This window comes from Symphodus melops (assembly GCF_947650265.1).
Source record: "Symphodus melops genome assembly, chromosome: 15".
NCBI lineage: Eukaryota > Metazoa > Chordata > Actinopteri > Labriformes > Labridae > Symphodus > Symphodus melops.
Window position 1 is genome coordinate 18,187,455 of NC_136705.1, and position 26,357 is coordinate 18,213,811.

Genomic DNA, 26,357 nt, shown 5'->3' on the forward strand with positions numbered 1-26,357 from the left:
AACTCTTGTACAATGATTGAATACTAAGACCTTCTTATATGTCATTTGTGTATCAGCATGCATTTATTTGTTCAGCTTTAAGATTGCCTTTAAAAATGCATGAAGAAGATCCAGGTGCTCATTGGCAGATTTGAATATGACGAGTGATTACATTTAAGATGGACTTAAAACAAAAAATAGACTTCTTTGAATTTTCAAATTAATCTATTTCACCTTCAGTAAACATTAAAACATGGAATACATATACAGATATTAACATATATAGCACATATCACAGATCTCATAAAAAAGCTTATCTCTTCCTTTCTGTTAAAATTACACCTTCACTAAAAATCACTGGGTTAAAATTGAATTGACACTGTTTTTTTCTTTTCAAAAAAAGAAAGGTTTCAACTTTACACCTATTAAGTTGTTCTCCTTAAACTATTTCGTTGATCTCATTGGAAGACACAACATGATATTAAAATATACACTAGGCCTATGTTTTTTATATACTTTTAATTGTAATCGGGATTTCAACTCCTTTTCTGATTTGGTCCGATTTGATGACTACTTCTTCATCATTTTCAGTGTGATGTCATTATTATAGTATGAGAGCAATATTTTCCATATTTGTGTTAACATTTTCACCAATAGGTGGCTTAAGACGAGGCAGATGAGGGGGCTGGCTTGTGCTACAACTCCAACTCACTGCATTTTCTGCGGAGTTTGTCACAAGGGCTGTGTTCAAATGCTCCTTCCAAGCTCCAAAATCGGAGTACAATCGTGTTTCATGATACAATCATGTGTTGTCGCGAACTTCAAAACGTAAAATCACGATGAGATATGTTACGAGACGTGTCAGATAATTTTGGTGTGTTGTAAGTAAAAAAAAAACGAATATTATGTTCTGATATGCCTATTTTTCACGTTTTGTCGTTTGGGCGCTTGAAGCTTTTCTTCGTGTACTGGAAGGCATCACAGGTGACGTCACGAAGGGAACTCCCCGCTTCTCCAGTCACAAAACGCCTCCCCATGAAAACACACCGGACAGACTCACACAGGGCTTCTTGCCACATTGCGGTGATAACCACTACAAACAGAGGAGAAGTCCTTCAACATTTAGACGTCGAGGTAAATGCATAACACACTCAATAATCGATTTAAAAAAAGAAAGAAAAAGCAGGTCAAGTTAAGGCCCGTCGACCCTTTGTTTGGTTGGTTTATTAACACTGTATCTGCTGTAACGTTAGCTCAAACTATGTGTTGAAATATAACGGTTCAGCTGCGTTTCTACATTGTATATCAAAATATTATTATATTTACAGCCAAATGAGACGCTTGTTTACTATCTCTGTCTTCTGGCCTTATGCAAGAAAAAAAAAAACAGTTTATCATTTGACGACCAAACATCTCCCGTTATCGCTAATCCAGATCCAACGTGATGAGCGGTGAAGCTACACACAGTCCACTTAGTGTGTTAATTTCCAAAAATATTGAGCTAAAATACGATTCAGGTGTTTAAAACAAGGAATAATTTACTGTCTCGTTAATACACCTATTCGCGCTAAGAACTCAGAACCCCCCCAACCCAGTTTTAGGCTGTCTCTTAGCTAGCGAGCGAGCTAGCTAAAATACTGAAGACGCCAGCTTTATCTATTTTTAGGTTGGTCTGTACATAAGCCCTTAAGCCACACTTTACGGTGACTGTCGAGGCCTTGTTGTGAATGAAATAACCGTTTTTTTTGCATGTTAAACCACCTGTGTCTGCCATGGTTTTTGTCCATGTAACGCTATTTCCCTCAGGTGTGTCTACTAACGATACCATGCCAGTAAAAAAGCCGATGTCATCTCATGTGATCTCCTTATATCCTCTGTAAATATGTACGGTACTCGGATCATTAACAATACTCTAACATGTGGATGTCCAGGCTGCTGGCTGTGTCACTTTTTTTACATCTGTTACTCCTCGTTTATTCACCACGGAAGAGGGCGGGACGGGTGACTTTGTTTCAGCCTCGTTTTTCCGCAGACACGTCTCTTCCTCCTTTGGGGAAAAAAAATAGGAGACAAACTTGATCTCAGATGTGTTTGAACAGTTGGGGAAAAAAACACGTTTATCCTGTTAGCAGGAGTAGCATTCAGCTAACAAACCTGGAAAAATAACACAAGCCACCGAACTGTGAATCTTACTTGATTGCTGACTTTTGAGCGCCTTCATATTATTATACATTTTCAGAAGTCATTTGTCCAAACCACTGCTTATGCCTCACCCACAAAGCCCACACTGTAACTTTACACTGACAGATTAGCCAGGAGAGACAGTGATTAACACAAACAGGAACATCTCTGTGCAGAGGAACTGGTGAGAAAGCACATTTTCACAGACAACCAGTGTGACTGCGGCAGGGCGAGTCAAAGGGGGCAAAATGTTGAAATGAGTCAATGGGCTTTATTGTTGGCACCGCATGCAGTGCTCGTTGCTTAAGCAAAGCATGTCAGAGTATCAACAAGTGGAAACAATGAGTTTTCTGTAGGTGACGCGGCCATAGCTCAGCTTGGAAAAGTGTCTTAGCCAAAAAACCAAACCCATTGACTAATAGGAGCTTAGATCATCAACTTCCTCTGTTTTGATAACAGCACAGCTTTGATGTCCTTAAAGAAAGTTAATACAGAGTTTCTCATTGAATGGACTTACTTGTTATGTATTGAAGATAAATAACGCTGGTATATTATTTTGGATGGAGCACTGTCCTTTTTACTTCGAGTGGCTTTTTCATACTTCACCAAATTGCAGATTTACTTACTGACATTTTCATCAATGAAAGCAGTTTAGCTTTACTGGATGCGACTCAGTCAGAACTTCAGCTATAACATGCCCTAGCTTACTGTTGCTAACTTCTCACATGGTAATATTATGCACTTATCTTATCTATTCAAAGAAAAAGAGAAGAACAGGGAGCACTGGGAATATGGATTAAGTGCACATATCAACAGACGAGACAAGACGAGGGCAACAGACGAGACTTTTAAAAGAAGAAAGGTCTGTCTTCATGCGCCTCCTCTTCATTTCAGTCACTTTAAGGCTCAACTTTAAAGTTTACCGCGGACCGGGCTGTGGCTCCCTGTATAGAAATGAGTACTCCTGAGCACATGTGTATTGTGAAGTTTCTGTTTGATATCATCACAAGTCAGTTGGGTAGACAAGCATTTCCCCACCCTACTGCCAGGTCAAGGCACGTTTGTACTGACTACATTTGAAACTCATTTGAGCTCTTTTGAAACAATTACACATTTACGGACGTGTGAATCTGAGCCTCTGAAGCCGCTAACCTGTTGATGACATTACCTGATAGCCTTGGCTTGTTTGTTGCTCTGGCCCCTAGGACTACATTGTTGGTGCCAACCAGTGTTTGACTTCCATCATAGGTTTGGCCTCCAGAGCCACAATTTGTAATGGCCTTAATCTTGTTTGTGCCATAATTAGAAACACTCAAAGTTTAACTGCACTCACATGATGTCTCCTGTGGCCTTTATTGCTTTTCTTCTTTTACAAATCTAGGCTAGTATGTAGCCTATTTCGAATTTTCACAGAAAATTAATGATGTCGCGAGACCTTTTAATCATCAATGTGGGGCAGAAAGGCCCAGTTTAAGCAATTTAATGTCATCTTACTTGGGTGGGCTGTGTATGAAGACAATAAAAAAGCTACAAGTTTTGTTCGGTTTTGCTCAGTTTGACAGCGCGTGTGTGTGTAAGGGTTGATATTAAGCCAGTTGATGAAGGAAAATGGCAAATGTGGTGTCAAATGTGTAGAGACGAGGGCGGGGAGTAGGGAGTAATTGTGAGGAATTTTAAGTAGTTCAAGATGCCCCTTTGTGTGGGACAGCTTGTTGTTACTTTTGTCCTATTGTCTTGCATGCTGACATTACACCTGAGCGGAGTAACCTTCTGTCCTGACTCGCTGGCTGAAAATCTTTGTCTCTCCTGCATTCCACGTCTATCCAATTTCTTTGGGTGTTTGTGCATTTAATGACACATATGGGCTAAATCTTGCCTCCCCCCACACCACCACCAAATGTTCGTTAGCCTTGTAAATATAAATTGATTGTTATTATTGAAAGGGGTGGAACTCCTGTACAAGTCCGTTGGGCTTCTTTCCCTCCTTGCACCATTTAGATTTTTTTTGGGGGGATGTGTGCTAAACAAATAAACTAAACTAAAATAAACCACCATCTCTCCCTTTTGAATTGCACAGGGTAGAGTGTCCTGTTTCTTCATGGGATCTAGGCCAAGTGGTCGTGTTGCCCACCAACATGTTGTGGTGGACGTAAGCAGTGTCCCCTTTTCTCGTTTCCATCGCAACCTCTTGAAACAAACTTTTCACCTCAATGTATTTCAGCAGTTCAGTGTGAATAAAAACCTACATGTGTAACTTTAAATGTTTCTGAGAGGGACAAGAAAAATAAATGAAAACATAACGGTGGAATCAAACATTTAGGAGACAAAACATTTAAAAAGTAGATGAAAGTTCCACATTTTCTTTTTCTTAATACAACCGTATTTTTTCCCCTACTAATCTGAAATGGTTAAAAACCCTTTCTTTTGTATCTTGCAAAGAGTAATTGAATATCAGAGAATACATCCAGCCGCTTGTCTTGTCATTTTCCACTTTAATCTGGAACTTTTTTCTTTTTTCTCCCTCAGCCTCTAACGACAGTTTTTAAGTTTTTGCTTTCAACTGCCCAATATAATGTGCTGTTTATTTTTTCCTTTTACTTCTGCCACCGTTGACCATTGAAGATGGTGTGGAAAGCCTCTCTGTTACTTTCCTTACCGGGTTAGAACTTCTGCTTCTAATCTTTATGGATGTGAGGATAAGAGACGATGTACAGAATCACCTTTTCTGTGGTTTTTGGTGTTTTGGTGTCCTATAGTTCTTGTTGTCTCACCCTTTTTAAATCTGTCTTAAACCTAATGCTGAAATGGTGCAACAGTGCATTCATCGTTTAAATAAGATGTCTGAAAAGCTTTCAGCTTCTAAAGTTCTTTTTTTTTACATTGCACCCTGGCAGACATTTAAATAGTACTACTGAGAATAATGTGCTCTTGTAACATTTGTTTATAAAACATTTTTTAGAGATGACAACGTTTTTAATAGTGCGATAGAGTTTAAAGATCATTCATTTTGGTCTTGAAAGTGGTACAGAGGATGGCATGTTTAAGATAGTTGCAAAGGTTAGAAAAACAAAGAGAGGTCCAATGTGCACAAAAACTCTTTGTTATGTTTAAAAGGCCAAGTCAGACCTGCATGTCTTTTGTCATTGTGTGAAAGAACGGAAACCACACCCCTTGTGTTAGTGTGTTAAAATACTACTCACCTGATTTTACAGCCTAATCAGGAAGCAGACTATTCAAGAGTCAATCAATTAATCAGTTAATCAGTTGTAGAATTGTTTGTTCCTCCTTTACATGCAATGTGCTTACAGGCCTGTGAGGATGTATCAGATATCTGATGACTGGAAAGATGGGCTGAAGGCTGCGCTGCATTCCAGTTTAGTACCTGTTGACTAAAAAAACAAAAACCCTCGTGTTGTGTTTGATATCATTTCTGATGCGCCTGCAGCCACGCTCGAACAGGGATACTTGCCAAGTCGTGCGTCGGTCCCTCTGGGGCTGTGAGGGCCCGACATCCAGATAAGTGATTCATAAAACCACAGGTGGTTTCCTCATTAGCACACAGCAGCTGCCATACAGTGGTTGTCATGTCACTCGGCTCCTTTGAGATTTCTGTCAGAGCAAATCTACTCCTTCTGGTCCGTCTCATCTTCACCCTCTGCCAAACACCTAGCTCTGTTCTTTAACAGACTGACTGGACACAATGTTGTTTAATGTGTTAACAATGTGTTAGCAGTGTTACAGGTCTTCGTGATGAAAACGGTGCATTGCAATATCCCAGCTCTTTATTGATTTAAAGATAACATATCAAAGGATAACGAATGTGACGTTCTGTTCGACTGAACGTTAGCATTCTCAGCCAGCTATACGAAGGTTCAGACGTAGCCTAGCTTAAAAAGCTCTAACTCACAACAGAGTTAACACTCTGCCAACATTTTAGGTGTTTCACCAGCTGAGCTAATACAAACGGAGGTAGATGTTATGGCTTAAATCTTACACCTGTGCCTCCGAGTAGATGTAAAGTCCTCCATTAAATCTTGTTGTCATAGGGAATCTTTGTGAGAGTTGTGATGACTTGGTCGATGAGAAGCAGAGGGATTTACACACTCATCTGTCGTGCATTTTCATAGATCCTTCAGAAGTGTATGATGACTTTGATTTGGGATCACGCTGATGTTTTCCACGAGTGGAGATAATTCAATCCGTCCAACAATGGAGTAAGCCACCAATAAATTAACTGACCATGAGTTAAAATGTTCACCAATCTGTGCCACAGTTATTTTTAGGGATGTAAAGATTAATCGTGAGGCAGTTAAAAATCGATCCAAAGGTGTCAAGGTTCGAATCGGTTCTCTGAAAAGGGACTGGCAGTGGTATGGTGAAGCGTCAGCAGCTGTAGAGCAGAGGAGGTTGGTTGTTATAAGCAGGCGTTACCATGGCAGTGGAAGCATTTTGGCTTCCCACGACAGAAACCGTGTGCAAATATTACAACAAGACCGAGAAACTTCACAAACGGCACAACCAACATGACGCGCAACATTTCATCAATCCCCTCCAGATTCTCTTCAAATAAATCGTGAGCGAATCGTATCGTGAAATGAGCGAATCGCCACATCCCTGGTTATTTTACACTGCTTGTGGTTTAAAGATGTAGATGCTGTTTGCGCCCTGTCATGATGCTCTGTCATCCCCGGGAATTCGTTTTCCTGCTTGTTGTTGGTTAAAGGCAGTCAACTGAAGTTATTTTCAGCTGTTTGTCTGTTCAGAGGAAACTTGGCTCAAGAGGAAACACTGAAACAAACACTGCATTCACGAGCGCGATTGGCCACAGGAAGTCAAAACGTCATATCTGTGACAATATTTTGCTTAGTTTGAATGTCATGGTCTACTATTCAAAATTACACACATTACGTCTCTGTGGCACAACCAAACAGTGACATAACTTGAGTACGTATGTCGTTTCAATGAAGGGTGTAGTGCGGACTTTACTCCATACCTGAAGCTCCGCTCAGACGCTGTGAAAAGGGGCCGGGGCTTGATTGTGCTTCCAAGGTTTCAGTTGTCAACTCTTTTTAAAAATCGGCAACCTGGCCATCATCAGTCACCTATTTTTAACACCAACAATAAATAAGGACGGCAAACCTGTACTCCGTGTGATAAAATGTTCATCATCGTTGCTCGTTTTATTTTTAAATTCGATGCCAATCACATCCCTGACTTTTCACTTGGCTAATCCGGGATCCTCTGGCAGAGAATTCCAAAGCGGCAGGAGACTGATGGAAACAGACATCAAGTGACTTACGAGAAACAGATTTTAAGGAATCTGTGAACACAAACCGACATCTTTGTTGTATTTTATATCCTTAAGATGTAAACCTTGTCAAGTGTCAGATAAAACACAAACTACAGACAGTGTTACTGAGTTACTGTAGCAAAGCATTAAACATGATTGATCATCGATGTGACGTTCGCATTATAAACTTGACCTATGGATGTTAAATATGCTGAATATTAAAAATGGCAAACATGAAATAAGTTTGTGCCCTGAAAGGTTGCGAGGTTTGATACTACTACATTTCAATATATTACAGTTTGTGTTGAAGACGCACAGGCAATGCAAAGAAAAACCACACAGCATCATTGATGGAGTTGTGATCACAGCTGACACACTTTGTTTTAAACCTCTGATTTAGAATGGGGACATTTCAATCTCTTAACAGTAGTTGAGCAGTTATCTGACAAACCTGAAGAGCACTCTTCAGGCAGTAGTAGTAGGAGGATGTTGTATAATGCAGCACGTGTCGGAGCTTCTGTCATAGCAGTCGGATTGATTTCTTCTCTGATAAAAATAAACATCGGACCTTATTTCCTGTGGACAGAAAGTGTACTCATTCTCATGTTGTTGTTTTTTTCTCTCCTTGATCGTTTGTGTGATTTGAACATGTTTATGATGAGACTTTCTTCATTTCTTTTCTTTTTTTTTTTTTAAATGTGTTTTTGGCCTTTTGCCTTTTATTAGAGAGGGAGACAGTGGATAGGGTCGGAAATCAGGGATAGATAGAGAGAGAGAGAGGGGGATTGATATGCAGGAAAGAGGCCAGAGTCGAACCCGGGCCGCCCGCTGGACTGTAGCTTCCACACGTAGGGAGATTTAGTACGTAAAGTATCCTTGAAGTGATGCATTTCTAAACTTGTCAGATAGGTTTATCTGTCGCTGCAACACATTGTTCCCGAGATGAGGAGTCATTTGTCTCGAAGGAAGGATGTCATTGAAAACACTCATGGCAGCTTTGGAAGTTAAAGAGAGGACATTGATCTTCGATGATCCGTGAGCGTCTCCAGAAGAAGAAGAAGAGATGTTGTACATATTAGTGAAATACAACTGAATGAAACATCTGAATACTAAGTGCAAAGATTAAAGGACGTTAAAGGCAGGCTCGTGTTTTCTAATTGTAACAGACTTACATGTTAAAGAAACTTGACACTTCTAAATGTGTAGTCGAAGTTGTGCTGTACACAAGTATACAGAAAGCATCGAAGAGTAGACATAAGCTTCAAGCTAAAATATTATCATTCATTGACAAAAAAACCCCAATAGTATTAATTTAGTTGTGCTCAGATACTCATAATAAAATTGATCCAATTCTTACTGTGTCCTCCCCTCCAGCTCCAGCAGCTTCCGCCTGTAAAAACTGACATTTTCTCTGCTTCTCTGTTGCGACGGTGCTCGCTCATGGCAGATTCGTACATGAAGTATGAAGGGTACAATGTCGATCTGCTCTGACGGTGTCGCCCGCATTTGTTCACGTCGAGTTCACGTGGGCTTTAGATGTATTTTTGAAAGAGGCAGGGTTTGAGTATCGCCAAAGGGATTCAAGTTCCTCGCTCAGATTTTTGTGGATACTCGGTGATGCAAACACATGTTAAATCCCACATGGGTTGATGTTTATTGCAAACGTAAGGATGGCATGTGGAAGCTGACCAGATACTGTAAAACTGAAACCATCTGTTTGTTTTTGAGAGGTAGATGAGCTGGTCCTTGAATCTCCAAAATGCTGCACATTCCAAGCATGTTACTCATCCACCTCCCCCCCCCCCCCCCATGTCCGCTGAAGCACAACTGTGCAGAAACACTTGCTCCGACCCTCCCAAATAGTTGAACTAAAACAGACTTTGCACCGCTGGCCGCTGAGCATCTGAGAAGTTAAGAGCGCATTACAAATGTTGCTCCTGGTTGTTTGAGCCGAGGTTTTGCTGATTATAACCTTTACAGCAGGTTCTCTGAACACGCCGGATACGTCATACGTCGTAAAGCATAGTCGAAGCACATTAACCCATTTTAAAGGCAAGACTACTTGTGCAATCAAGAGCTGCACTACATGGTCAATTTTTAACCATCTGTCACTTTAAGCAGACCGGCCCCCTCTCGTGTAAATATTGGCTCCTTGTATTGTCTTCCTGTGGGGCGTTTGCGGTGTAAAGGGATACAGGTGAGAGCATGTTGTTTACCCATTGTTAGTTTGTCTATCAAGATTGGGGAGGGAAAAAAGCCTGTAAAGGGATACTGCTTTTTTTTCCCCCCCATAAAACAATGTTGAAAGGCTCGGACAACACCCTCAGGACCCGACACAGGAGAATAGCAAACAAAGCACTCCTTTCACGAGAGTTATTCGAGGGGGGGGGAATATCACGTTTGTTTGACTTTTACGCGGCGGACCCGAACCTGCGGTGGAAGCAAACGATGCACTGTGATGGCTGTCAGCCAGGCGCATATCACCTCAAACATTTGCTGGAAAAAAAAAAATCCGATCAGTTTGCTTGTCAGCTCGTGTCAAGCGAGGCAACAAAAAGACGCTCTCATCAAGATGTCACCGTTTTGAACTGGCTCCGTTCTGTTGCAGTCCCGTTCACACCTCAAAGCTCTTTATTGTTTCTACTCGCCTGCAAATGAGGTTTGTTTTCCAAGGTGATTACTTTCCTTCAGCTCTTCTATCCCTCGGTGGAAGCCCTGGAATAGTTTGAGATTTGTCTGGGCACCTAGCTCAAGCACAGGCATGTTGTTGTTTTGAAAAGCCCAGCTTCAGGACTTCTCTCTTCCTGTCCTTAACTCACATGGCGCATTTATTTGAAATAACCGATCATCTCAGGATGACTAGGGAAGACCAAACGTAAAATGTCTGCGAGCCCGTCTGCGTACCTCTAGGCGCTTTGTATCTGTGCTAACATCTCATCACTATTCATGCGTCTGTACTCCTGATAGTTTCACCAAGGCCATTCTTTTCACCGGCACATTTCAATCTCACAAGTCGCGTGTGTCTCAAGGGCCTAAATCATAAATGATTACATGGAAAGTGATGCATTGCAGGAAACTGATGTGCCGGGATAGAGAGAGAGGGAGAATGTAGTCAAAGGGTGCCAGCAGGGAGATAAATAAAACGAAGGAAGAGGTGGAAACGAAGAGGACAGAAGGTGACGACAGGTCAGGGGGAAAAAAAAACCGAACAAGCATTTTTCCTCCTTTCAGGTCGACGGTTGATTCGATGACAAGAGGACGGGGAATTCAGACAAAACATGTGGCTTTTTATCATAAAGCTCCAATTTCAATCAGGCAGTGATTTTAATCTGTAAACAAAAACCCTGTAAAACCTGTAAAGTAGCATCAGTTATAATCTTGAGGTCATCTGTGCCGCTTTGTTAAATGGAATGTATCATGGAAACTTCCCGAAGTTTGCTTTTTAACCCTCTCATCGGGAGTCATCTTAGGTATTTGGAAATGAGTCGGTCAGTGCCACTCCGGGCTGCCTAAAGATGGGCTGCGGAGGGCGTGTTTATGTTTGTGTCAACTTGACATATCGCACTCTTGGGTGGGATCTTTTTCTGGTGATGTCATATATCCTCTCCCGCCCGCCCGCCCAACTTTAAAAGCAGGGATTTTTAACCCGTGAAGTTACTGTCACGTTATATGATACTGTCCCACAGAGAGTTTTCAAAGAGAACAGCCTGAGTCGTCGTGTTGCTCTCGTTCTTTTGGGCAAGTAGTCAAAGCTCTAAAAAGTGTAAAAAGTTTTTACTTTTGAATTGAATTAGGTTTGAAGCAAAACTGATTGGCTGAACAAAGGTCAGACCTATGCCCTCGCTCTATCTTTAAAGCTGTGTCAGCTGCAGGATGCCTGTTGGAGGTCTGTTCGTATCTGATAGTCATGTTTTCTCTTATCATTTCGGTCTGTTTCCTCGCGGCCTTGTCATTGCATTTAGAGCTGTTAAACAAAACAAATTACTGTCTTCCAATTAAAACCCAAGGATCACATATATAGTCTGGAATAAAAAACATAATTATATATATCCATCCTTATGAGGTTAATGCTGAGTCTTACTCGTACAAGAAGCTGAACACTTTTAACAGTCTAACTTAAGGTTGCCAGCAAAGACGGAGAAGCAGTCAACAAATGTAAAAGTAGGTAAAAAGTCTCATTTTTTTGGAGAAGAAAGACATGCAATCAACACATTTGCTAAACCTCAATAAACAACATCTGTTTGTACACAAGGAAACCCACGAGGCATTTTTTCAGAAGAGCTTGTTCCACTTTTGTCTTCACCGCCGAGGAGGCCTCGACTGAGCTGGTAAAGCGATGCTTTCACCCGAGACCACACTTCCTATGAAGAAAGACAAACATGCATTATATAAGCAAGAGTTTTTCAAACTATGTTCCATCACAGATTTGGTGATGTAAGAGACGAGTGACAATGGTACAATATCATTATTTCAAAGGACTGCAGCCTCTGTTTTCTGTGACTGAACAAACTTCAACGTTTTTCAGCCGCCTCCCAGGAGGAAATGTTGTAAAGTAAAGCTGCTAGGTGTGGTATCCCTTTGAACTAAAGCACTCACGTGCAGACACGCTCTAAAGCTGTGTGATTGTTGAGCCCTGAGATGCTGAGTGAAGCCATTCAGAGTAAATATTGATTTTTAAAGAGAAGCAAACTTAGGTGTTGTCTCAATAGTAATTATCCTGAACTTGTTGCTTTTGTTTCTTTGGACACATGGATACACTTCCTAAAGAGCAATTTAGTGCTTTGTGACTTTGGCTGCATCACAAACCATTTTTTTTTTTAAATGATGAATCCAACATAGGCCATGGTAGCATAATGCAACAGTTTAGTGTACCTTGCTGGATCTGAATCGAACACTTGAATAACTGCAAAGAAAGCAGCAGCGAGGTTTGTGGTGGATTTGGAGACGAGCAATAGAGGCTGAAGTATAATTCACAGACACGCGCTCAGATGAGGGTTGTTAAGCCACGCAGGATTTGCATGATTAAGGCAAAGTAAAAGGAATAGCGTTTGCACTTCAAGGCAGAGCTGAGGATAAAACAAAGCGAGCCTTGTTGGATGTTTCTCCAGTGTTTGTGCATTCCGCACAGAGTCCGTCTCCTGTTTCGTGATATATGGACTCAGGGATGAGCTGATTCATCACATTAGCGAGTGTAAACTCTGTGCCTCTTGCTTTATGAGCAGGTTCAAAGTTCAGCCGGTAAAGCGTGTGACTCTGAAAACCCCTCAAAGACCCCTGCAGTGGTGTCTTCAGTGTGCGTGCAATGCTGAAGGTTTTTAGTTGCATTGTGTAAGGAAAGAAAAAAAAAAAAAAAAAAAAAGTACCACTTCCTTGAACACAACCTCAAACCAATCATGTCAGTTCTGTAAGTAGAAGCCGGCGCACAGTGTGTAAACGTACAACAAAAGACGTCCAAGAACACAGCGCAGCAGCACCGTACTTACAATCCTCTCCTTACGTGCTGCCGTCTTTGCTGTTGTGAATGTTGTGTGTATCTGAAGGGGAACAGAAAGAGGTCGAGGTCAGAATCCTTTGTTTGGACAGCTGCTTCATTTTTTTTAATTTTTTTTTTTAATCTCGAGTAAAATTCCCACCATAAAGTTGAAGCATTGCTGCACTTTGCTCTCGTTACTCTGCAGTCGAACTTTCTTCTACTCGAGTCTCTTTTGTGTGATTTCCATCTGTTTAGCTCCTGGCAGAAACGTTCTTAACAAAGTCTCAGCTACTTGTTTATCACCCGTTGTTTGTTAAACCTCCACACACAAAGCTTTGCTTAGGTGGGATTCTCCACAGCCTCGTGCTAACGCAGGGTGTGCGTTACCAAAAGGTCAAATAACAGCCAGAGAAACATATTCAGCTAATACAGTGTGTGCTACACGCATTGTATTCGCTCCATGTCTGGCTTTATTGCTTACTAAGAACAGTAGCATCATTCGATACACACATACTAATTCCCACACAGCTTTAGCAAATAACTAATAAATGACAACTTAAAAACACAGAGGCTTTTTGAAGCTACCTATCCATAATGTAATAGTTGAATAAAGATCAGTTTATAGTTTCAGGATTATTTTGTTTTTCCCTTTGCCAGTTAAATTGAGTGAGATTATTTCCTCAGCGAGCTCGCTGTAAGCTGATTCATAGACCAAAGGTCCCCGGCACAAAGCTGACTCAGTGACAGCTAATCTCTGATGTGTCTGAATTGTATATCGTTAACGCTCTGGAGCAATAGCTGTGTTTTTTTCCTTTTTTTGCTCAGTTCAATGATGATATCCTTTTGCCCTCTTCAGAGCATGTAAAAGTTAACAGCAGGGTTATTCGAGCTCGTCCGAGGAGTATTTTTTTTCCTACAGCTCTTTTATCCGTTTGTTTGATTGAAACCGCTACGAGGTCAAATTCTTCCCCGGAGCTTGGCAGGAATACATCTGATACCAGGTGTTTGTTGAAGTTGTAGTCGACCTAGCTTGTAACCCATTTCTTTGGCCCTATTTTCCTGGCCTAAATGAGCAGGCCTCGGAGCTCAGCTGAGGGAAGAAGAGACGAGGTACTGATGTGCAGTTTGTTGTCCTGCCAACCAGCCTTTTGGCCTGCTAGCTGAGGCTTGGCCGGCCGTGCTGGGGCCCGACTGCTGGCTGATCGCCCTCTTCACAGGGGTGGGGCTGTCTCTGTGCTGACCTTCACTCTAATTTATGATTTCCTCCTTGCAGTCCTTGCCCCTCCACTCCCCTCCCTCTTTCCTTGTAAAGCATACACTGCATGAGGACATGCCCTCAGATGTACCTCACACAGATGGACCTCTCACTTGATGGTGTTTGGCTTTGCTCTTGCATGAATCCTGAAGAGAAACAAACTGTAACAGACAGCAACAGACTGTACAAACACATTTCCCAACTGTAAAAGCGGGTTTGATAGTATTTCTCTCTGCTGCACTCACTGTGTAGAAGCACCCTTCATATATTATCTTAGTTTTGGGTCATGAATTGTTCAAGTAACTGAAATGCCGTGATCAACAGAATTGGCAAACTCCTCCATCAAAGTGCTAAAAATTAAGATTTATCTGTTTGACCCTGCCGAAGGATTGATCACTGCCCTGCTGTACATGTTCTCATTCCTCTTCCCGTCCATTAGTTCTCCCCCCCCCCCCCTGTCACGGCTGTTATATATTGTTATTGTGGTTGGTTCAAAAATACCGCTTGTACAGTACTTGTTGGAAAAGATGGCCATGCATTAAACATGAGGTGGTGTAAAATCAACTTTTAAAATGTTTCCCTGCGGTGAAGGTCAAAGTGTTGAAACCTGCTGATTGAGTCTTCATCTGTTACTAATGTTACTGTAAAAGCTTTTGAATGATATTAATTATGGATGTGAGGTTTCATGTATGTGTGGAGTGCAGCTGAAGTTGTTTGCGCCTCAATTTCCAGTAATTGAGATTTGGCCAAACATGTGACTTGTCTTTTATTTCTTCAGAACTACTAGTTTCCTGGTCTGGCTGTTAATCCGGTCCATAGCTACACCACACACAGGAGACTGTAGGAAGTAGAAATGGTCATCCGTGCATTCTCATTTCTGACCTATTACGTTTCCTACACAGGCGGGCATTGTGCAGGCAACAGCTGATGAGGTGAAGAATGCCAAAGGAGGCCGCTGTCCTTCACCTGGTTATCTATCAGCCCTGACCCTGATCAACCCTGACGCATTCTGTCTCCCACATCCCTTCAAGAGGAGGCTGGGCTCCCTCTGGGTGCAGGTAACACCATGTGCCAAAACGGGAGAGGACTCTACGCTGCCACATAAAACCGTACAACCTCTTGCAAACTTTCTCAAGTGAGAGGTCTCTCAAACTCCTCCGCGTCACCCACCAGCCAACATGAAGAAGGTGACACTGTGGTCGGCGGAGGACGTCTCTGAGTGGCTGAGCAAAGAGGGCATGCCGGAGTACATAGACGCCCTTCGTGAGACGGGAGGTCTGGATCTGCTCAGGCTCACAGAGGCCGATTTCCAGACGTCCCCCCTCTCCCTGGTGTCGTCTGACGGCGGGCAGCAGTTGTTGGAGCGACTGGAGACGCTAAGGATAGAGACTCACATCGAGGCTCATAAAAATGGGCACGCGAACGGGCACGCTGGTGGGCTACCGAATGGAACTACCAAGCCTCAACGGAATGGCACATTGGGGATACAGGACTTCAGGATGGAGATGGTCCACATCCCCATCCCACCCGTTGAGGCCTCACGCCCCTCCTTCCCTGTAGAATGGGGGAAGACGGGCATAGCGTTCGTCTACGCGGTGGTGTGCTTTGTTACGACCACTGTGGTCATTTCAGTGGTGCATGAAAGAGTACCGCCAAAGGAGCATACCCCACCACTGCCTGATAAATTCTTCGACCTGTTCAACAGGGTGGAGTGGGCCTTCTCCATCTGTGAGATTAACGGCATGCTGCTGGTGGCACTGTGGCTGATACAGTGGATGCTCCTCAAACACAGGTACGGCCTAGCTTGTTGCTAGCTAGTTGTTTGTTTTTCAACTTCTGAATTCAATCACAATAATGAGCACGTTTTTATTCTTTTTTTTATTTATTTATTTTTCTCTGTTTTCAGGTCAATAATTGGCAGGCGGTTCTTTTTCATCGTGGGCACACTCTATCTGTACCGGTGTATTACAATGTACATCACAACTCTGCCTGTTCCCGGGATGCACTTCAAATGCTCTCCAAAGGTAAACCCGAAGTCCACTTTCATTTCACTCGCTGTTGGCTGAACATCAGTGATTTTATTCTTACCCTTGAATGTTTTTTGTACAAACATGCCGAACAGCTTCAGATGAAGAGTTCCAATCTCAAAGCAGAAAACCTTGTTTTTCCACTCAATTTTTTTCAGTTGTTGTACTTCCTGTTGCTATTTTTGCCATCATTTGTTGCAGAAATCAGTGTTTGAAATCATTTTTGTTTTATTTTCATTAAATGCAGAACCACTGTGCAGTGCAGCATTAATTTTTCAGAGACAAATTAAACTATCCTCGTTAAAATCAGTGAATCATCGATGAAGTCTGTGTTTTCCATGAATGTTTTTTTATTTTTTAAACCAACCAGAAGCATTTGAAAACACCATCTGTAAACACTGTTGTTTAGTTTAAGTTAATAACCCAAATCTGCTTTTAAAGAATAAAAGCATTATCGTTGTTAAGGTTTGGAAATGTGAGTGTTAAGGTCATTGACCATGGCTACTAAAGCAAAAAAACAAAACAACGAGAGCACGAAACATCATTACACAGAAAACATTCAAATGCATGGTTACAAGCTGAACTCCTGCAATTAGAGTGTCACGAGGAAACGACAAATGTAAGAGCAACCAAAAGTAGTTGAGGGATCAAATAAAAAAAAAAAAACTGTGTTGTATAAAGGGCGAGGCCTTTAAATGAAGATTTAACCACAGCAGTAAGTAACTCGAACGTGTTAGGAGGATCATTGGTCCTTAGATATTTTCTGAGTATTAACCGTTACTTTCCTGCGATCAGAATTTGATGGAGACGTTTTAAAAATGCGCTCAGAGGTCATTTAGAGTAAAAGAAGTATGACAGTAGTTTTTGAGGTGAGACGAGGCTCTATCCACTCGTTACGCGTCATTAGACGTTCATGTATGTTCTAACCATGACGCCATGGCTGTGTGTCTTTCAGCTTCTCGGGAACTGGGAGGCACAGATGAGGAGAATAATGAAGATGATTGCTGGTGGAGGCCTCTCCATCACAGGTTCCCACACCATGTGTGGAGATTATCTGTACAGCGGCCACACCGTCATGTTAACACTTACATACCTCTTCATCAAGGAGTGTAAGTTGCACTCTGTGGTTTCACTGAGAATGTATGAAAACATGTTTTAACTCAATGCTATTGTTTTCTTTGATGACAATGTTTTTGTTATATATGTTCTATAATTTGTGTTCAGAGGAATCGTCTCCACAACACGTGCTCTTCTTACTTCCATATTTGTGACAACGTATGCTCGGTTTCACAACTCCCTCCCTCCCTCTTCTCAGTTCCTTCTTTATGTGACGATGTGTCACGCTGCTTTGCTTTTGCAACAAGTTTCTGAATAATCCCAGGAAATGTAGAGACAGTAAATGCAACGCAAACGGTTTTGCTGTTCACTCACACGTCGGTAAACACGTTTGTGTCAGCGTGTAACGACATGACACTGTTACACAATCCCATTCGAAGTGCCTCAGCAAACATTTTTATTATCTCACTGCTTTACCAGTAAAGCCACTTTCTGCTTCACTGAGCACAAGGGTCACACGTTATTGTATTTTAACTGCTTGGTCAAGTGTTCGATGTAGCTACAGCTAAACTGAAGTCGAGGGTTCCTTCCTCTTCTATATGGCATGGTACTTAAAGGATTTCCCATCTGTAACAGCAGTGACATCTAGTGTGAAAAAGCAGAACTGCATTGTTTTTATTTCGGCTCTTTTAACTGTTAAGCTCAATGAAATATTTCCAATCAGCCCTGAACGCATGCTTAGCTTAGCTTGGTTCAGTCTGGATCGTTATAGTGTTCATCTTGCTATTCTCATTTTAATTGGCAGATTCTCCTAAACGCTTCTGGTGGTACCAATGGTTCTGCTGGAGCTTGAGCGCAGTGGGGATTTTCTGCATCCTTTTGGCCCATGACCACTACACTGTGGATGTGGTGGTTGCATACTTTATCACAACGCGTCTCTTTTGGTGGTACCACACAATGGCCAACCAGCAAGTAAGTGCAACATGCTACACAACTTTTATAACACAGTTGGATTCTGAATTAGTACGCTGGGCACGTTGCTAAATTAAGTCCACTCGTCTGCATTGTTAATATCCATGTTACAGAGTGAGTACAATAAGGTCATGTGATATCCTTTTTTGTTAATCCCTCTTCCTGCACTTTTGTCAGTTCAACGCTCCACTACATTTCTTGAGCCGTTTACCATCTGACTGATTCATTGTCAATGTGTTTTAAGATGCACAAGCTCTCTGCATACACATTAGCAGGGAAGAATAAATAAATTGTTTGTTTTTTCTCTTTTTTGCTGAAGCTACATACCCAAACAGATTTGAAAAAATTGGTACAACTCACACGAGACCCCTTTAGCTATCATCAAATTAGCTTAGCATAAAGTATGGGGTTTATGACCTGTGTTGTTTCTACACTTGGGACCATAGAGTTAGACCATTAAAAGAAGACATGTTAGTGTGTGAGCTCTATAGCCATTGAAAGGTTGATTTGATTTAAATAAAAGAGACGGCTTGAAACACTTAAGCATCAGACAACAGCATGTGAAGTGGAATTAGTTTTTAATATATTATACCTAAAACGCTCAAAACAAAATGAATGCTAGCAATCAATGATCCCCACTCACAGTTTGTGTGTTGTTTGTTTCAGTCGCTGAAGGAGACGTCACAAAGTAACCCTTTCTCACGAGTGTGGTGGTACAGACTGTTCCAGTACTTTGAGGAAAATGTAAACGGCACGGTCCCTCGAAACTATCAGCTGCCGCTGTCATGGCGAGCGTTGCAGTGGAACCGTGGTGTGAAGTACAGCCGACTGGACATCCAGTGACCGCTCATCGTGTCAGCAGGCAGGCGAGACTTTGACTTCCTTAAGTGCTGTTTTTAGCCGGGTGAAGATGGCACTGTTAAATGTAGCGCTGTCCTTTCAACTCTAGTAACAGACACATCCCTGTCCACATGGGTAGCACTGTGACCCACCTAGTATTTTTTTTTGTTTTCATGTATGTAATATGTATGTAATATATATTATTTTTGTTTTTTTTTTCTTGTCCTTTTCTCTCCTCTGGTAGCTTTGTAAACACAGAGCACTCATTTATATTTGTTTTTCTTTTCCTCTTAAATGGCCACACGACCGTTTCTGCTTTTTGTCAGCAGAGCTTTAAAGCATTTCAATAATCGCTTAAAATTTTTGGCCAAAAAGGCCTCCATATTTTTCTCTCTCTGCACAAACCATAATTAATGTCTTCATCTTTTTCAAGACTTTTTGTGCATAACGTGTCAATCGAATACTTTTATCAAATACTTATTTGATAACCAAAATGCCATGAGCATTTTTTTCTTTTTTTTCTTTTTTTTATAGTTGATTACTTTTTGTAAACCACCCTTGCTAAAATGAGTCAAAGGTGCAAAAACAAAGATTTTTTTTTTTTTTTTTTTTTTTTGTATGTCAGACTTTATTTTTCAAAAAAACAAATGATGTCCAAGAAAAGATTTTTAGATTTTTACCTTTTTCAAGATGGATAAGTGAGAGCATGAGAATTTAACGTTGTGAAACATGAATCCAGTGCCTTCCTTAGCTTGATTGTAAAACAGTTCAAGTACTATGTGTCTTGTGTCTCTGTGCCGCGGTTGTGAACACGCCATGGTACGAGGTGGTACTTAGTCAACAGTTTTCTTCCCATGAATGTAAAAACAACTAAGCCAGCCTTACCAGAGAATCACTTCTCCCCAAATTTAGGTGCAGTGAGTGAAATGTCCAGTTTATTTATTTTGATTCTTCATGATGTCAGTATTGGTGTAGCTGGTTAATACTGTTCTAACAGAAAATAAGGACTGTTAATTGTATTTTTATTTCCATAGTGTTCATTATACCAATCAGTTGTTGAAGAACACCAGCCATGTTCAAAGCCATTGAAGCTCAGTCACCCACCGTGTCTGCTAGTTTGACTTTACATCATGACATTATACGCTGATTGGATTAGACATCTCTCCGTGGCTGAGTTATACTGGACCTTACACTCTTGTGCATCATTGCTGCATCTCTCACTCAGGAGATAACGAGCCCCTCCGCTCTTGTTCCCCACATTTTGAACTCCTCATTACGCTCTTGTGTTGTATCTTTTGGTGGAGCGGTCTAGAGGGGAATGTGACACTTCCTTTGAGGAAAGGGAATGTCAAGGCAGTGAAAACGGAAGCGTCCGTCACACTTTCTGAGCATGTCTGTCATGAATCCGCGCGTGCTTAGTGTGGCCTTTTTTCCCTCGTATTAAATCCAGCTGCTACTTCTACAGTTTGAGGACAACAGATCCTCTCCCATTTCCTCCTTTAACAGAAACAGCTGTCTAGAAGTAGCAAACACTTAGCATGAAACCTATTAATGGGGAACAAGTAGAAGCATGATGCACAGAGCCGGTGATATTTTTGGATACCATTGATTTCCATGAATGTGAAAATACGTTTGTATCATTATTTCTGGCTTTTTTTTTGTCTTTGTGTAACTATGACTGAAAGATTAAGTATTGCACAAGTTCATCTATAGGGAAAGATTTAACTGACAATGTGAAATGTTGATTTCAATATAAAGCATAAAGGATTGAATTAAAACTGCACTAAGTTTAAGATTATACATACAAATGAATAGTAATAATGATGGTGATGTAATTAATTTCTTTAAACATTGTCTTGAGATGAAGGTGAGAAAGTGACATAACTTTCATGTAAGCTTGTAAGACCAACATGAGTCTTAATGTTTAAGACGAGTGACAGCACAGGTTTAACTTGTTCCTGTATAGCATAGTCCAATCATTTCACCTCTACAGAGAACAATTCTTAAGAGCACAGCAGCAGGTTCCTTAAATGCATCTAAATCTTGATGTGACAGTTTTTGAAGCGATGGTTTCTCTTATAATGTCCGAGGGGTTTTACGTTCCCTGAGATGGCGAGGGTATGAGGGCGAGTAACAATAAAAATGAAACCCAGGGGAAAAAATGGAGGAACAAAGTAGAAGCAAATTTCACAATCATTTATTTACAAAATCACAAAACTAAACAATCAAGGACAAGCTTCTTTTTAAAAATACAACTAAAGAGGGGCCTAACAAAATACTTTAACCAAAACAAACTAAGATCAAGATATCAGTCTTTCCAACAGGAATAAAACACACACTCCTTCCTCAGAAGAGCAGAGTAGCACACAGCCAAATGGTCCACTGACACCTCCCCCCCCCCCTCTCCTGCTCCTTATACCTCTGCCCATGACTGCTAAGTTGCCTCTAAGGCTAAGGAACAACACCTGGAAGCAGAGAGGAGAGGGAGAGACAGCAAACACATACACACTAAAGCATGTTACAATTGTCTAAAAATGAAGGCGAGAAAACGACATAACTTTCATGTAAGCTTATCGATCTGAAACCTTGTAATGCCAGCATGAGTCTTAATGTTTAAGATGAGTGACAGCACAGGTTTACCTTGTTCCTGTATAGCATAGTCCAATCATTTCACCTCTACAGAGAACAATTCTTAAGAGCACAGCAGCAGGTTTCTTGAATACATCCACATCTGGATGTGACAGTGTTTGAAGCGATGGTTCCTCTTATAATGTCCGAGGGGTTTGAATGAAAGTTGGAGACAATGTTAGTCTACTAGTTTGCCAATCAAGTTTTTTTTTTTGTCTATAAAAACTGTTTGTTATCCTGTATGTTTCTATTAAAACTCCTCGCCCTCTTTGTCCCCTGTTTGTGTGTATACCAGATGTTTGTAAGATATCATAAAGGATTCTACTTGGGACGCTTTTGAATAAAACATTTTACTATAATGTACTTCATTTGCTGTCAGTCTCTTTTGTTTGAACTTGTCACAGACAATCTGTTTATTCACAATGAGGTGGTCTTAATGTGTTGACTCATTGTGCCAAAAGATGATGTCATTGCAGAGCTACAAGTAGCCAGCAGAGGGATGCATTGAGTCGTTAAGAAATCCACTTAAGTGAAGGAAAGGACATTGCATCATGTTTTTTTCTTTCCCTCTGTACATTTGTGTGCACCTCCTGTCCTGCGAGTTTTTCCTGAAGCAGTTACTTAATACATTTGGCACAACGTGGGACTCCCTTTACCTTGTTAAAGTGTTTCTAATCAGAATACAGACTTCAGTCTTCATGTCAATATTTTAAGTCAGCTGAGCCAGACGTGTTTGAACAAGCATCTACTAACTACAGGCACATTTGTGTTAAAAATATATTTAAAATCTAAATGAGTAAAAAGGTCTCGATTAGGAGGGTTCGAGTAGCGTTACTCATTATAAAAACCTTGACAGATCTGCCTCATAATAAAAGCTCTGCATTGGTCCAAATGCAGCTGTGTCATGAAAATGTTTGTGAAAACTGCTCAAAAGAGTCCAAAAAATTGGTGTTGAAGAATTCAACAACTCCCACCAATAAGCTGATAAAGTAGAATGCCTTTTCTTGACATTTGAGGAATCAAAGTTGTTGTCCTCATTCTACCCAAATATGTTCCTGAAAATGTGCAATTGATCAAAGGGTTGTCACCACAGCCTACAGATTTCTGAGCGGCCTAAAAAAAAAAAAAGATCACAACCTCAGCTGTTGATAAGTTCAGACTTAGGGCTCTGAGGCACCATAAGGCTTTTCAGTAAAAAAGGTCCTCACCATATCTGGGATGAAAAGCTGCACATTTATATATTTATCTCGAGCTGGTTCCTCGTCCAGCTGGAGAACTTGCTGGCACCCTGGAGAGACTCCCACACACTTACTACTGTACAGAGTCAAATGAGGGAAAGGAGAGGGAGGAGAGACAGCTTTAAGCACCCTCTACATTCAACCAACTTCATTAAATAGGTCAGAGTGATGCTCTCAGCTTAATGTGGCTAAAATATTTTAATTATGTAGGTGTACAGACCGTACCGTGGACAGAAAACAGACTGTGCTTAATTACTGTCTACTTGTACTTTATTTGACAGTTTGGGATGGTTAATGCTCAGTGCTCAGTTCCCAAATTTAGTTTAAGGATCATGAAATCATTTTCTGTAAATGATTGTAATCCATAAATGTGGGAAAATTTGGATGTGGAAACTCACCCTTTTGCTCCGGCATACACATTTCAGCAGCTTTTTCCCAATCTGGTCCCTCTCTCTCTCTCTCTCTCTCTCTCTCTCTCTCTTTGTCCTGCTGTCCTACAATCATTTACCACGAGACGAAAATGTTTACAAATGTTTCTTCTCTGTGATTATTTGTATTATTATTACTTAATTAGAAATGTTCCCTCCCTAAAGGTTTTTATGCCAAGAAAAATGAAATAGCCTGATTCATGGGTATACAGCAAATAGTCTATTCTCAGCAGTGCTGTGGTCTACTGTAATACCATACTTAGTCAGTGGAGATCATGTCATCTGAGAGCAAATGGTGTTTTGACTATTAATGGATAGTTCGGGAAAGTGGGTGGTATGAGAAAGAGGGATTCGGGTAATAAAACTGTCAGTCTGTATGCAGTCATGTTCAGGACTTCAATGCTTATCTCTTTTGTGATTTCACTAGTGAGAGTTAATGCATAGGATAGGAATATATTTAAATTTAACGGCATAAAGTCCATTAAGCATCCAGTAACCGACTTCATAGGTTTTATGAAATTGTGTTTTCTGTCTATGTGGAGAAGCCAAATTTGTATTTTCTTTTTAGCTCTGTTTTTGGTTTCCTCCACATCGTGGAAAAATTTAACTGGTTCTATTAAAACTCATATGAATGAAGCATTGACCTTCTAACAGTGTTGGTCTGTTGTTTGTTGTCTGTCTGGTTATTGAAGGCCTTTTCACTTTGCATCAATTCTGGCGCCCCCTGTGGGAAAAGCAGTACTACCTTTTTTAAACCCTGTTTTGGAAAGGTGCTATATAAATGAAGTTTATTATTATTATTTGTCTCTTTGCTGATTTTCCCTGCAAGTGTGTAAGTAGTGTTTTCTGATGACATTTCTCATCCTGTCATTGTAATTGTTATCGAAAATGTAAAAAAAAAAAAAAAGAAAGAAAGATGCTATTGCAGCATGCTGCAACTCACCTACCCAGCAATTCTGGTTCCAAGCATTTAGAATAACCACTTAGAAATGACCAATAATTCATCATTATCAGCATGATGTTTGCTTTAGTACAGAGACAGCGGAATTGCATTAAGTCTGTTTCTTAAACAACTAGAAACTCTTCACAGCAGTTTTAACAAGTGGGTCTCTATGGCTATAATGTCATATCAGGTGCCTTATATGGCTGAAAACAAGAAGAGAGCTGTGAGAATAAATCTCAAGTATTCACAGGTCAGCTCCATAATAACTTGAAAATACCAAATTCTGTTCATGCAAGAAACACTGCAGATGAAATAACGACAAGTGACCCATTTTCCACATTGACTTTAAAATGTAATTTATTTGTGATTTTAAAACTATTGATCACAGCTCCTTTCAGTGTAGAGCGCTTAACGTACTCTTTGTGCTGCAAATTTACTCTGCAGCAAGCACATATCTAAAGAAGCTCAAAAAGGCTGAACTAGCGGCATTGAAAAACTTCAGATAAGATCTATTTGATCTCTGAAGATATGGTGAGGTCACAGGGAATATAACACTAGTCTGGAGGACTCACACACAGAAATTCCATTTTAAGTTACCCCTCAGCCTCACAAAACTTAAAGGTTTTTTAGGCCCAGAACAAATGTGCTGATGATGTAAGTAGCTGTAATGATTACAGTTATTTTCATCACACACTCCGTTATCAGGGCTAGAGAGAGATGTCGTGCTGGCCCTACACTCGTCTCAAGATGCCATGAAATGACCAAGGCGAGCAGAGGCGAGCATGTCATTTGTGCCGCCCTGCTAACCACTGAAGTTTACCCTCGCTTCACAGCTTCATCTATGCTGTCAGCTGGGCCAACACTCCGCCTGAAATTGCAGTTTTTGTCCATCCACCACTGGAGATTTGACTCAATGGCTGTCATAACAGCCAATGTGACAAGGTGCTGATTTTCAGGAGTGGCGCTAATCCCCGGCCATGTTGAACACTAAATATCTAACTCTAGCACTGACTTTACTTTTAAGGGCGGATATGGTTTGTGATTTCACTTCCTCCACCTTCTACAATCATACACATTTTGGACCCAATTCCCAGTCTAGCTCAAATCGCCTCAGAAAATGACATACTGTGTGATGTATCAAGTTGAAAGTCATCTCGTGCCAATCGAGGGGGCACTCTCATAGTTGATGGAAACGGTTTCTGTGCCATCTGTCCGCAGTCCTTGCCACCCGTACTGGCACAGTGGGGCTAATAAATAGAGAGACATCATCAGACAACTCGTCACTCTACCTGGCACCACGATTTTGATGCATCATCCATGAACAGACACTCAGATTTCTGGCTGCTGAGTGGTATATTTTTGTGGATGGATTTTTGGATGTGGACCAGTTTTGGGGGGAGCAGATGGCAAACTAATTCCTGCCACATACTGGTTTTAAAAATGTCATTGAAATAGAGTCCACACCACTGCTGTACTGTGGCTTCTGGCATCTATTGATCACAGAAATGATGATTTAGTTTGTTGTCCTATTTTTATGACCCAGCTGATAAATGCCTCACTTTTATCAGAATATTTACACCACTTTGAAAAGCAGAGACTCACATTTTCAGACTCCCATAACCCCTGACTACATTCAGTGATCGGTGTTGTTGGGTCTGGGAAGGTGTGACTTGTTACACTTTTAACCACACTTAACAGGGAGGAGGACATTTTTTATCTCTTCATCAAAGATGCCATCAAATAAACTGGAAACTGGAGACAACGTTATTCCAGAGGATTTTGTGTTTCTGCCTCAACATCTTTGAACACACAAATCGAGAAGCTGTTTTTAGGCTGAAGTAGCGATATGCAAGCAAACAACTATGTCGATTTGCACATCCAATTGCTAGGAGAAACATTCTCGTTATTTTCAGTTCGCCTGACAAATCATATACTCAGTACTCTTTAAGCGGGTTTGATCATGTCAAATCTCTACTTACAAATTCTGGCTAAAAATATAGAATCTGTCTGTAAAAGATTTTTGAGGGCAATTAGTGTTTACACTTAT

At 40.9% G+C, this 26,357-nt stretch overlaps 1 protein-coding gene across 1 annotated transcript; it reads left to right on the forward strand.

Moving 5' to 3' along the window:
- The first annotated feature begins 987 nt into the window (after positions 1 to 987).
- Positions 988 to 22,064, forward strand: LOC306835922 (phosphatidylcholine:ceramide cholinephosphotransferase 1-like). The gene is made up of 6 exons (XM_079362725.1): positions 988 to 1,113; positions 15,081 to 15,970; positions 16,085 to 16,202; positions 17,161 to 17,314; positions 18,067 to 18,233; positions 18,900 to 22,064. Exons 2-6 carry the CDS (start codon positions 15,357 to 15,359, stop codon positions 19,074 to 19,076), a joined length of 1,230 nt encoding a protein of 409 aa, XP_079218851.1. The 5' UTR covers positions 988 to 1,113; positions 15,081 to 15,356; the 3' UTR covers positions 19,077 to 22,064.
- The last annotated feature ends 4,293 nt before the right edge of the window (positions 22,065 to 26,357 follow it).

Coding starts and splice junctions, on each gene's coding strand:
- LOC306835922 (XM_079362725.1), top strand. CDS start 15,357: ATGAAGAAGGTGACACTGTGGTCGGCGGAGGACGTCTCTGAGTGGCTG. Junction 15,971..16,084: donor TGGATGCTCCTCAAACACAG/GTACGGCCTAGC, acceptor CTCTGTTTTCAG/GTCAATAATTGGCAGGCGGT. Junction 17,315..18,066: donor ATACCTCTTCATCAAGGAGT/GTAAGTTGCACT, acceptor TTTAATTGGCAG/ATTCTCCTAAACGCTTCTGG.